Source organism: Cebus imitator, unplaced genomic scaffold (assembly GCF_001604975.1).
Source record: "Cebus imitator isolate Cc_AM_T3 unplaced genomic scaffold, Cebus_imitator-1.0 Scaffold693, whole genome shotgun sequence".
Taxonomy (NCBI): Eukaryota; Metazoa; Chordata; class Mammalia; order Primates; family Cebidae; genus Cebus; species Cebus imitator.
Genome location: NW_016108008.1, coordinates 204,810 through 218,086, shown reverse-complemented (window position 1 = coordinate 218,086; position 13,277 = coordinate 204,810). Strand labels below are relative to the sequence as shown.

The 13,277-nt window shown below is 39.9% G+C and overlaps 1 protein-coding gene across 7 annotated transcripts in view; it reads left to right on the top strand.

The window, feature by feature from the left end:
• The window catches only part of PDE4B (phosphodiesterase 4B), a 446,198-nt gene extending 433,435 nt beyond the window's left edge, over nucleotides 1–12,763 (top strand). For all 7 annotated transcript variants that reach the window (XM_017518639.1, XM_017518640.2, XM_037734954.1 and 4 more), the window contains 8 exons: nucleotides 481–659; nucleotides 1,514–1,612; nucleotides 1,753–1,917; nucleotides 4,271–4,370; nucleotides 6,281–6,435; nucleotides 6,528–6,650; nucleotides 7,369–7,551; nucleotides 10,492–12,763. In XM_017518639.1, coding sequence (XP_017374128.1) covers nucleotides 481–659; nucleotides 1,514–1,612; nucleotides 1,753–1,917; nucleotides 4,271–4,370; nucleotides 6,281–6,435; nucleotides 6,528–6,650; nucleotides 7,369–7,551; nucleotides 10,492–10,857 — 1,370 coding nt within the window. In that variant the 3' untranslated portion in view covers nucleotides 10,858–12,763. The remainder of the gene's footprint in view (nucleotides 1–480; nucleotides 660–1,513; nucleotides 1,613–1,752; nucleotides 1,918–4,270; nucleotides 4,371–6,280; nucleotides 6,436–6,527; nucleotides 6,651–7,368; nucleotides 7,552–10,491) is intronic.
• Nucleotides 12,764–13,277: the final 514 nt, after the last annotated feature.

Here is a 13,277-nt window from a genome sequence, read left to right as displayed (position 1 = left end):
CTAAAGCCTTATGGATTTTTCAATTTTTTTAAGTAAAAATAAGATGAGCAGAACATGAAGCCTGATTTATTAACCTGATGAACATTTTTATTATATAAAAATATGTTACTCACTTTATTTAAAAATCTACATGTAAATATTGGTGCTTCATCTTGCAAATGTGTAAGTGTAATTCTCCTAAATTACACTGAAAACAGAAGATTTGGGCTTGTATCCTATTTTTTGCTGCTTCCTGGACAAGTTACTCTGTGCCTTAATTTGCCTAGCAATAGCATGGAACAACAAATCTTATTTTCCTCAACAAATTTTATATTTTCCCCGCTTGTTTCACAGAACTACCCTAGATATACAGTGAAATAGTTCTTTAAGAGTTCTTTATAAGATTCTAAAGCTGTTATAAATGGTTAGAGTTGCTCTGAATATTGCAATGGGTTCTCATAGACACGTGTGCTGAAAAACATATTCCTTTGTCTGTTGCAGACAAGCAGAATGATGTGGAGATCCCATCTCCCACCCAGAAAGACAGGGAGAAAAAGAAGAAGCAGCAGCTCATGACCCAGATAAGTGGAGTGAAGAAATTAATGCATAGTTCAAGCTTAAACAATACAAGCATCTCACGCTTTGGAGTCAACACTGAAAATGAAGATCACCTGGCCAAGGTGTGTATGAGCTCAGTTTTTGCGCATGTAGCTCTCTGCTTTACAGCAGACAGATGACCATATACCTTTTAGGAAATAGTAGGGATTGCTTTTGCATTATTATTAAGTTTTGCGTTAGGGAAGTTCATATGAAATGAGTTTGCTGTGAGCAGTAAGGCCTCTGAAAGCTGTCATTAGAGGAAGGTTGATTAAACATTAGGCCAAGTCTGAGGGGAAAGCCTGGATCTCTTACTCTGGCTAGTTATTAAGAATGAAATAAATTGGTCTTTAAATCAGATAACCTTGGAATAATCCCGCAACACAGGCCTAAGTGATGTTTCTTCCAGGTCCATCTGTGGCCCAGGAGCCCTAGGATGTAATTAATGACTGGCATTCTTCATGATCTTTTACATTAAATTGGGTTGACTTATGCACATTCTGACAGCTGAATCTTCGTGATCTGGCTTTCAGTGAGGATAACCAATGGGCAGAGGAGTTTTCCCTGAGACTGTTTTCCAGTTGTTACTAATGGGCCAGTAAGCAGCAAGAGGAGAGACAGGGAAATATTCACTTGCGGCCACCTTTGAAAGCAACATTGGTTGAGGACTGATGCACGTGCAATATAGGTCAGCAACTGAATTGACAAATACATACTCTGCTTTTTCTGAATACAAAATGTTCAGAAACTTGTAGCTATCATGAAGAGGACACTCGACCTCTTAGGCCATTTAACTTTCAGATTTTTGTGCAACTAAAGCACTCTAAGGAGACACTCTAAAGACTTAAGCAACCCGTGTCCAAAAAATAAATTAAGAGATGAGTCATATTAGCACAACTGCCCTTGTTTCTAAATTCCTCTAAATTTTTAATTATAGGAGCTGGAAGACCTGAACAAATGGGGCCTTAACATCTTTAATGTGGCTGGATATTCCCACAATAGGCCCCTAACATGCATCATGTATGCGATATTCCAGGTGAGTGAACAGGAGTGAATACTGGCTTTCCAACTGGATGGCTCTTTATGATTTTTTTTTTCCATCTTACTTTTCTGATTTAACTTTCCTCCACCTTCGGACATCTACTTATTTATGTTCTAATCCATTTTACAACATAGGAAAGAGACCTCCTAAAGACATTCAGAATCTCATCTGACACGTTTATAACCTACATGATGACTTTAGAAGACCATTACCATTCTGACGTGGCATATCACAACAGCCTGCACGCTGCCGATGTAGCCCAGTCGACCCATGTTCTCCTTTCTACACCAGCATTAGATGTGAGTAGTTATGATCCGTTTTGCGTTCCTGACCATCCTCCTCCAAAAATGCCATGCTAGCTGGATGTAGTAGCTACTCGGGAGGCTGAATTGGGAGGACTGCTTGAGCCCAGGAGTTCAAGGTTACAGTGAGCTATGATTGCTCCCCTGGACTCCAGCTTGGGCAACAGAGCGAGACCCTGTCTCTAAAAAACAAAAAAAGTGCCTTACTATATGCAATATACTTACAAAAATAATGTAATTAGACCACCCTGCATGCTTGAACTGGTTCTTTATGAGATGTATAGCGTCTATTCACTGAGTTATTTATAAAAAAATGAATGACATTTCTACTTGCTTTGCTTTCTAATATCAGTGTAATCTTCCCTTCACATCTCTCACAATTAAAGGTTGTTCAACAATAAAGCAATTAACAGAATTTCAGGGCAGGAATCCTGTCTTATTCTTCATTGTCTTTCTAGTAAGGGATGCAGTGTATCTCAAAGTGTCTGGTTCAGTGTCTGGTAGATAGTATAGTCTCAATATGCAATTACTGATCTGAACTGCCCAACACCACCCCAGGCGTATACTGAGCATTATATCACCAGGGGTTTATCACAGAAATATAAAATATTCTCTATATTTCCTATTAGTAATAAGCATCCAGAGGCTTATTCTAAAAATTTATAAAATGGATTCTATGTGTTGAAGAAGTAGTAATTGAAAATCTAGAAAAGAAGAATTAATAATGCTGAAACAGAGAGAAACAATATTCAAATCTGCCATACCAAACCTGAGAAGGTGGCCGTGGCTCCTTCCTTCACAGATTAATGCATTTGTGTATACTGATATAATCAACAGTGTGTATAGCAGGTCATACTCTTACTTGAGAAATGAAAATGATGGTCAGGTACTCCCAAAATGTGCTGGACCACTGCAGGAAGGGACTGGCCATGCTCCATCCAGCCCCACCTTTACGGATTCAGTTTGGAAGGCGAGAAAAAAGATTGACCACAACCCTATTGCTTGAGTTGCATATTATCAAAGAAAAGAAATCCAGGTGGTCTTGAGAAAGTGAGATGGAGCTAAGGGTGTTGCTCCCTCTGAAGGAGAGAAACAGTACTGTTTTTATACCCTGTATAAGTATCATAGAGTGAGCCAACACTATTCATCAACTGCCCGCTGTTATTAATAGTACTGTGTGGCCAGGAATTGGCATGAGTGCTGCAAACTTTTTAGAAAAGGGAGAGTTCAATGAGTGCTTGAGTAATGGGATTGGTCTTTATAGGAGAAGTGAAACCCACCTCAAGCTGACATTTGAAGGACCAGAAGATTTTTTTTTTTTTTTTTTTTGAGACGGAGTTTCACTCTTGTTACCCAGGCTGGAGTGCAATGGCGTGATCTCGGCTCACCGCAACCTCTGCCTCCCTGGTTCAGGCAATTCTCCTGCTTCAACCTCCTGAGTAGCTGGGATTACAGGCACGCGCCACCATGCCCAGCTAATTTTTTGTATTTTTAGTAGAGACAGGGTTTCACCATGTTGACCAGGATGGTCTCGATCTCTTGACCTCGTGATCCACCTGCCTCGACCTCCCAAAGTGCTGGGATTACAGGCTTGAGCCACCGTGCCCGGCCCAGAAGATTTAACTAATCAGAGAGGATGAGGAAAGAAATTTCAGCCCTAGAATGAGCACCAGTATATACTTTATTAATATTAGGTTTGAATCACTGTGCATAGGTCGGGGCAGAGAAGCCTTCATGACATGACATGAAGGAGTTGAGCAGTGGGGTTACAGGTTTCACTTCTTAGGAAGGTTCTCAAATCTTGCCCATAGTAAATGATTAGTGGATACATATCGAATGAATGAATAATATCTAAAAGCTGTGACCACACCATCAATTTAGCTTTGGGAAATAATTTATTACTTATCTCATGATCGGAAATTTGGCCACTTTTCTCCAAGTTATACAGCTGAGAGTATATGAAGGTGGTTATATCTCAGAGCAGAGCACAGTCTGACTTGCTTCTTTGACTCGTATGTGCTTGTGTTACATAAGCACCATGCTGCCACATCACTGGCCCAAGAAACAAACATTAGATTGTTACACACACCATGAGATTTGTGCTCATGTCTTTCCAAGCATCAGCCTTTAGGCTTGATATGAGACTGAGCTTTGGCTGTCATTTCTTTAACATCAGAGACTTTATGATGATGAAAAGAAACTACATTTACTTAAATTAATATATTGAAATATTACATAAATGAACAATCCCTCTCCCAACAAATATAAAATAGAATACTTTGCAAATGAAATTGAATAAGCAGGATAGGCAGATTGGATGTGGAGTTAAATGTGTTTATTTGTCCGACAGGCTGTCTTCACAGATTTGGAAATCCTGGCTGCCATTTTTGCAGCTGCCATCCATGACGTTGATCACCCTGGAGTCTCCAATCAGTTTCTCATCAACACAAGTGAGTTCACCACTAGAGCAGTCATTCCAGATAATTGTATGATTCACTGCTTAATTTTTTTTCCTCCTGATGTTTTCATTATGGATAATCACAAGGATAATAATGAGGCAATCCTTCCATTCCTCTCAAACTGGTCAGGCCTTTCCTGGATACTTGGTCCAGTCTGGCAACACAATGTTTGAGCTTCATGAAGAACTTGGAGAGGGTCACAGGGAACCATAAAAAGTACTCAAAGTTTGGCAATACAATATGTAAGGAAAATATAACAGATAGGGAATTATTCAGTAAGAACAAGAAAAGGTTTGGGGATCACATGATAAGGACTTTTGATATTATGCAAAACTTGTACAGAGCATAGTAAATCACTACTGCCCCTATCTGCCTGGGAGGCAGCTACAAATGTTGAATCTGAGCATGGGAACTTCCAAACAAAAATAAGTTTCCATAAAAAGCCCTGGAATGAGTTTCCACAGTTCAGAAGGAAGGGTCATTAAAAGTTCCACACATTTTCTTCCAACTGCATAGATTTGATTATGGATTAGGAGTAGCTATGGCCTCAGTGACCAAGGATGGTCCAGCCTTAAGATCCCAAGCCATACTCAAAGGTTTTTTCATGCTTAAAATGTTTAGTTTTCATACCTTTGAAAATCCATTCATTCTCTCAAATAATACACTAAGTAGTGGAAATCTAAGTACTTCAAAGATATTGGCTATTCCACTGTGGTCATGAATAACATCAAGTACTGACAGTTTTCTAGAAATGCTTTTTGAGCTATTGGCTGTAAAAAAGTCCTGATCATTAGTCGTTGACCTTTATCCAAAGAATATCTGAATGATCTGGGTTTGGAGTACCCTGGGTTCTTTTACTTCATTCTTCTATTGAATGAGCAAAATGTTGGGGCAGCTACTTGTCTGCATGGGTTATATCAGTTGGTAGAGTGTGGTGTCATGAATTAATCCATATATAAGCCAGTTAGCCTCACACAGAAAAATGGTCTTCTTACTACAGTCACCTATAGCACTGCAACATATAAAGCTTGCTTACAGAGCAGTGCCCTTGATCATAGGTTGAGCAAAACAAGAGTACTCATCTGAGGTTGTAACTCAGAGCACACTATTAAGGCAATGATATATGCACAACATCACCTGCAATAAATTTACACATTACCACCACTTGTCTGGTATTGTTGATTAAGAGAAAATGTAGTTTCATAAGTCTGACAATCATATTCCCAAGCAGACTTCTAACAAAAGATGCCTGTGATTCTTCTATATAAAGGCAGGCTGGCAGCTGCAGCTTGGGTTTCCAGAAATTGCAAATTCTGGTGAAAAGAGCCAGAAAATTTAACATCAGAAATGTTCCCCAAAAAGTAGTAATGTTTAGTATCATATTAATAGAAAGCTCCAAAAAGTGACATTATTTAAGTAAAATGAGGTTTCATGCATTGTTTTCGACAATCCAAAATTCACAATTGCCAGAGATTAGAGAACATATAAAATGTGAATATAGCTTGAAAATCTCAATACAGTTCATAAAGTTTAGTGATACTTTCATGTTGTGCTTTTCCAAAGTACAAAATTTTTGAAGACACATAAAAATAGGATTTAGCTGCTCAGGAATGCCTTTACCTAATATTAAATTCCTCATCTGAGATATGCAAGGAGCAAAAGGATTTTAAAATACAATGAATTTTAATCACAGAGAAAGCTTATATACCAGTAGAAGCATTTTTTGCTTAGAAACAACTTCTGTTTGTAACGGGCCACTGCTTCTCTACGAGGAAATGTGATGTAGCTGGTGGTTCTTGAAATAATGTGGAGAGAACTAGGTCTGATTTCACTTTGAGATAATGCCAACATTCAAATCATAGCCCTTTCTTATTAAGTCATCATTTTGTCTGATTTATTAGATTCAGAACTTGCTTTGATGTATAATGATGAATCTGTGTTGGAAAATCATCACCTTGCCGTGGGTTTCAAACTATTGCAAGAAGAACACTGTGACATCTTCATGAATCTCACCAAGAAGCAGCGTCAGACACTCAGGAAGATGGTTATTGACATGGTAAGACTTCAGCCTCTCTACGTTCCCCACTTATTGCCATTCTCTCTGATAGACTGAACTTATTAACAGTTTTCATTTTCTTTTTACCCAAGGTGTTAGCAACTGATATGTCTAAACATATGAGCCTGCTGGCAGACCTGAAGACAATGGTAGAAACAAAGAAAGTTACAAGTTCAGGCGTTCTTCTCCTTGACAACTATACTGATCGCATTCAGGTATTTGTTGAAAGTCTTTTATTTAACGCAAAACCAAACCAAACTAAGCTGAACAACAATTAGAAAAAGAAAACAAAGATAAATTCTGTTATTTGTATATCCTAGGTTACTACTATGGCTTAGGGCTTATTTTAAGAATAAGCTAAGGAATATGGACATTCAAGTTTATGCTCTGATTTGTGAGGGAAAAAAACCCTATTTGTGGAATTGCTTATTAGTTCTATAAATAAATTGCAAAATCTATTTGTAATAGGGCATACGTGACTGTTGGTTCCAAAAGCTTGTGTTTGGATTTAAATCCTATTGACTTGAAGTTTGTTAGGTCTGTTTTGGATATACAAATTGCCATCAGCTGTTCTCCCCTTTCCACAAGTGGAAAATATGAAGTTATCTACTTTGAGTAATTCTTTGCATTCTTTCCAAACTGAGAAAAGGAAATGATAGCAGCATCTGACCTCTAATGTTCCTTCCCATTTTTAAACTCAGTGACTGTGAGTCTAAGAAGACACACATTTTCCCCCTTGGGACTCTATAAAGGCAAATAACTGACCCAGGCTAGCACCACTGTAATACTGTTTGTTCGGCGCATACTGCATAATTATAACGCCACTAAAATGTTCTCGGGTTTAGTACCAAGTGTGCTAGTATGAGAGGGATGAGATGTTCTGGCAGTATTTGCACCTAATTTTATGGGATTTCCAAAACTTGATGATTTCAGGTCCTTCGCAACATGGTACACTGTGCAGACCTGAGCAACCCCACCAAATCCTTGGAATTGTATCGGCAGTGGACAGACCGCATCATGGAGGAATTTTTCCAGCAGGGAGATAAAGAGCGGGAGAGGGGAATGGAAATCAGCCCGATGTGTGATAAACACACAGCTTCTGTGGAAAAATCCCAGGTATCTAATATGAGATTTTCAAAGTTTTTGTGAAAATTTGAAAATTGTAGAGCTGGAGGGTTATATTTAGTTCCATTCTTCCAATAGAATATGTATAAATGAAACGATAAGGAAACAACTATGCATTTTGTTCTATTCAGGACTCATGTGCCTTCTCCATTATACTCAGTTCACAAGGTAGGGATAAAGTAGTTACCAGAAACCCATCAAAATGTGGACTATGTATCCCTAAATCATTTAGATCATTGCCTCTGATGTTAGCATATCCAGCTGAACGACCCGAACACTGGTGTCTCCTCCATCCCATCCCTGCGGATTTCTCCTAGCTCTGCCTTCATTCAAGAGCTCTACTCCTTGTCCTTGCTTCCAGCCCTCTGTTTTATTTTCTTTCCTTAATCAAGCCCACTGTGACCATCACCAGAGGCAGTCTCTTTTACACTCTAGTCAAAGCCCTGTCTTGTGGCCCCTCCCAAGGATGCTGCTATGATTTTGAGAACATGCCAACATTTTCCAGTTGTGTCCAAAGCTACACATTCTCTGCGTGTTTAGGACAGGGAACAATACTCTGGAGGTGGTGGATACAGAAATGTCCAGATGCCAGTAGCTGCACAATATGCAGCAGTGGAAAGTATCAGTATCCCTACAAAGGCTTCCGGGCTCCCTGAAATACCAGCTTTTTCAAGAAAACAAATGGGCTGAGCCAAGTAGCTAAGATTGAGAATGAGTTCATAGATTGTCCAAGGTCTTTATCCCAAAAACATTTGGGTTGTTTTTTGTCAGTATTTATCTACTTTCCCTACTACTTGCAAACCCCAAATTTGCATATAGTTGTAATAATGTACAGTTCCTTTACAATTTTATTTTATGGCTTCTTAGAGAAACCCAACTAAATGAGTTTTAAAATCTGGAAGTGCTCTGAAGCTAATATGCTGTAAAAATGCAGGACAACATTGTTAATGAGGGTCAGTTCAAACAGCCCAAAGGCTTAAGTGGAACAAGATATGAATCAGTAAGGAGGAATAACACCCTTTCATTAATGGCAGTGATGTTTTATGTTTATATGATGTCTGTGGAGCATTTCACACATTTTGCATATATTTTCCTACTTGGATCCCCAAACAACCTTGCAAGATAGATAAAGCGGATATTTCCCCAGCATGTCAGGTACAAAGCTGTCCTCTTGGTTCACTACAGAAGGTGTCTCCATCCAACGCTCTTCACTCTCCATCTCAGGGACAAGTCTTCCTGTTGCCGTGACTTCGTTACCCACTCTTGTATTTCCCACCGATGGGCTCTGCTGAATACTGTCTGATTAGCCCAGCAGTAAAGCTCTTTACTGGGTGCTTTCAGGATCTGTACAGCTCTCTCATCCTCTGATCTAGGAAATAAATAACTAGCAGCTATCTCTGAAAAAAATTCTCAGCATTTCTTAGCAGAAACAAAACAAGTGAAGAAAGGAAATGACTGCACTGTGTTCAACTTATTTAATTTTCTCCATTGCCTTGAGCTTGTTATTTTGGCTCCCTGGAAAACACCTTGAAAATAGTCTCTAGCATTCATTAAGCACACATAAAGAAGTAAAGGGGAAGGAAAAGGAGTGGGTGTAAGTGAGAGAAATATCTGAATCATGTACAGTTGAGTTTTATAATCAGTGCAGATCAGAGATGCCCTGACTTTGCTGTGAATCTTGCTTTTTGAGGCTAGGAACGCACCAGAAAGAAGAAAATGAAAAAATATATACATATATATGCATTATACATATACACATATATATATATATGTATTATGTATGAAAGAGTCACATATGACCAAAATTCTCATGTACAGTACAACTTGGATGTATTAAATGACCAGCCAAATACCAATATATTAATAAAGAGAAGTTTGTAGCAGTGTTGAAAGAGACCTATATAACGTCGCATGGGTGGGTGCCATTTGCCCATCTACCCCTAAATCCCAACCCAACATCTCTCTAGCTCCCCAGACCATGGCAGGGGAATTCCATTCCCTCATTCAACTAGTGTCTATTCTTTCTACTTGTCCCCACCCCCAGTGTTTCCTGTTTGTCCAACAATGAGGAGGCCAGCATAAGGCCACACTGCTAGCTCATGCAGGATGCATAGCCTCTGAGTAAACCATAACAGACCCATAAGCCTGGTATTTAATCACAGGAACACCAGCAAAAGGAACTGCTTAATTGTTTTTTATTTTCTTCTTTCTCCTGATGGAAATGACTGTGTGCTCTGTAGATCCAAAACAATTGCATATATGTCCACCGAGGGGATATGTGTTTCTTTCAGGACTTGACATAGTTTCAAGTGTTTCATCAAACTCCTCTACCAGCCAAAAGCACTCCACAGAATTTGAGAAATTCCAGAGTAGTCAGGGGCCAGCTCCTCATCACTTTGGAATAGCAACATATTTTAAAGTTAACAAGAAAAAAATATTGAGTCAAAACACGTTAGACCTGGGTCTGCCTTCTTCAGAAAATGACTCACAGAATCCAAGTAGTGTAGTGACAAAGTCATTCCTAACGCTGGTTCCATCCAGACTTCTTATCTGGCACACATAAAAGGAAATGCAGTCTGCTGTAGTGAGATGAACACAGGCTTTGGAATCAGACGAAACTGGGACTGAGTCCCAGCTCCAGCACTTGCTAGTTCTGTGACCTCTGACAAGATACTTAATCTCAGTAAGTCATAGTTTCCGCCTTTGTAAATAGTAAACAGCAATACTTACTTTACAGGATTAAGAGAGAGAGACTACATCTATTGCATTCAGTGTAAGACCCACCGTATAGTGAGTGCCCAAAACATAGAATCCATTATGACTGGTTTTTCTGAAGCCGTTAATGTTCTTTCTTTGCATGGAAACCAGGACAGCTCGTTTACATTTCAAGCACCATCACAATAACGGATGTGTAATTTGGTTTTTCTCCAGGTTGGTTTTATCGACTACATCGTCCATCCACTGTGGGAGACCTGGGCAGATTTGGTACAGCCTGATGCTCAGGACATTCTCGATACCTTAGAAGATAACAGGAACTGGTATCAGAGCATGATACCCCAAAGCCCCTCACCACCACTGGACGAGCAGAACAGAGACTGCCAGGGTCTGATGGAGAAGTTTCAGTTTGAACTGACTCTTGATGAGGAGGATTCTGAAGGACCTGAGAAGGAGGGAGAGGGGCACAGCTATTTCAGCAGCACAAAGACACTGTGTGTGATTGATCCAGAAAACAGAGATTCCCTGGGAGAAACTGACATAGACATTGCAACAGAAGACACGTCCCCAGTTGACACATAATCGCCCTCTCCCTGTGGAGATGAACATTCTATCCTTGATGAGCATGCCAGCTATGTGGTAGGGCCAGCCCACCATGGGGGCCGAGGCCTGCACAGGACAAGGGCCATCTGGCTTTTCAGTTACTTGAGTTTGGAGTCAGAATGCAAGACCACGAAGCGAATAGCAGCTCAGGAAATCCCACGGTTGACTTGCCTTGCTGGCAAGCTTAGTGGAGAGGGCTGAAGCTGTTGCTGGCGGCCGGTTCTGACCATGATACATGGCTTGAAAATGGAAGACACAAAACTGAGAGATCGTTCTGCACTCATTTCGGGAACCTATCCCCGATAGTGACTGAACTCACTGACTAATAACTTCATTTATGAATCTGCTCACCTGTCCCTTTGTCTGCCAACCTGTGTGCCTTTTTTGTAAAACATTTTCACGTCTTTCAAATGCCTGTTGAATACCTAGAGTTTAGTATCAACTTCTACACAGATAAGCGTTCAAAATTGACAAAACTTTTTGACTCTTTCTGGAAAAAGGAAAGAAAATAGTCTTCCTTCTTTCTTGGGCAATATCTTTCACTTTACTCCAGTTACTTTTGCAAGCAGACAGAAAGGATACACTTCTAACCACATCTCACTTCCTCCTCCACAGTCACCCTTATAACTTATCTCTGTTTGCCTGCCTCCAGCAGTATTTTTTCTCCTGTGGAGTTTAACTTTTTTCTGTAAACACAATAAAATTGAACAAATTAGGAGGTAGAAAGGGGCAGTTGTGTCGCTCGCCGTGAGCGTCCGCATAGAGCTCAGCAGCGTGCCCGGCTGTCTCGGACCCCCCACCGCAGGAGCTGTACATTCCGTGTCCTGTTCCCTACCTCCTCTCTTCCCCTGGTTACGCTGTTTTCAATGTAATGCTGCCGTCCTCTCTTGCACTGCCTTCTGCGCTAACACCTCCATTCCTGTTTATAACTGTGTATTTATTACTTAATGTATATAATGTAATGTTTTGTAAGTTATTAATTTATATATCTAACATTGCCTGCCAATGGTGGTGTTAAATTTGTGTAGAAAACTCTGCCTAAGAGTTACGACCTTTTCTTGTAATGTTTTGTATTGTGTATCATATAACCCAAATGTCACTTAGGAGAGACATACAGCCCCCTTGGCAGAGAGGACAGGGGGTGGGGGTGTGGGCTTTTGTTCAGAGGGTCTGCCCTTTCTTTCCCTGCCTGAATTGCTACTTCTGCACAACCCCTTTCTGAACCGGCTTTGGAAACAAGATTCTCCCATTAGATACTAAATGGTTTATACTCAGCTTTTACTTTTGTATAGTTTGATAGGGGCAGGGGGCAATGGGATGTAGTTTATACCCAGGTTCTGTCCAAATCTGTGTAGGCATGAGTTGGGTTCTAACTGGGTCCTCCTATCATTATGGCTTTGGTTCAAAAAGCAACACTACATTTGCCTACAGATGATTCTTCTGAATGCTCCCGAACTACTGACTTTGAAGAACTAGCCTCCTGCCTGCCATTAAGCAGGAATGTCATGTTCCAATTCATTACAAAAGCAAACAATAAAACAATGTGAATTTTTATAATAAAATGTGAACTGATGTAGCAAATTACGCAAATGTGAAGCCTCTTCTGATAACACTTGTTAGGCCTCTTACTGATGTCAGTTTCAGTTTGTAAAATATGTTTCATGCTTTCAGTTCAGCATTGTGACTCAGTAATTACAGAAAATGGCACAAATGTGCATGACCAATGGGTTTGTATGTCTATGAACACTGCATTGTTTCAGGTGAACATTTTATCGTTTTCAAATGTTTCTCACAATGTATGTTATAGTATTATTATTATATATTGTGCTCAAATGCATTCTGAAGAAACTTTTATATGAAGTGAATAAACAAAAGCATGATTAGATTAGTCTGTAGGCCCAGTTATTTCATGGTTGGGTCTGACGTATGAAAAGCAGATCTTTTCTCTTCTGCCATTCCCCACAAAGAAAGCCAACCACTTTGTCCAGCCAATATCACAACTGAAGTTTTAGAATCTATGTCCAAAAAGTCCCCTAGTTTGGAACATTACTCTTTTTCTTAGCAACTGTTCACCCAGCTCAATGATGCAGGAAGGGGGTTGAGGAAGGGAAACAAAACCACTTTGCTCGTCTTGAACAGTTTCCTTCTACCTCTTTAAGAGTCTGAAGAGTTTAATCTAGATAAATAAAGGGAATCCCCAACTTGGCTGGGTCCTCTAGAAAGTGAATCATAGATTATAGAACATTAGTATAATGCAGTCAGAGAGTCCCATTGATTCATTTGACACATAAAGAATCTGAGATCCAAAGAGTCATCTGAAACCACAACCCACAGAGCATGGGTGGACACTCAGGTTTTCTCAGTGATCCATGCAGCCTCTTGTTGCTCATATGGCTATG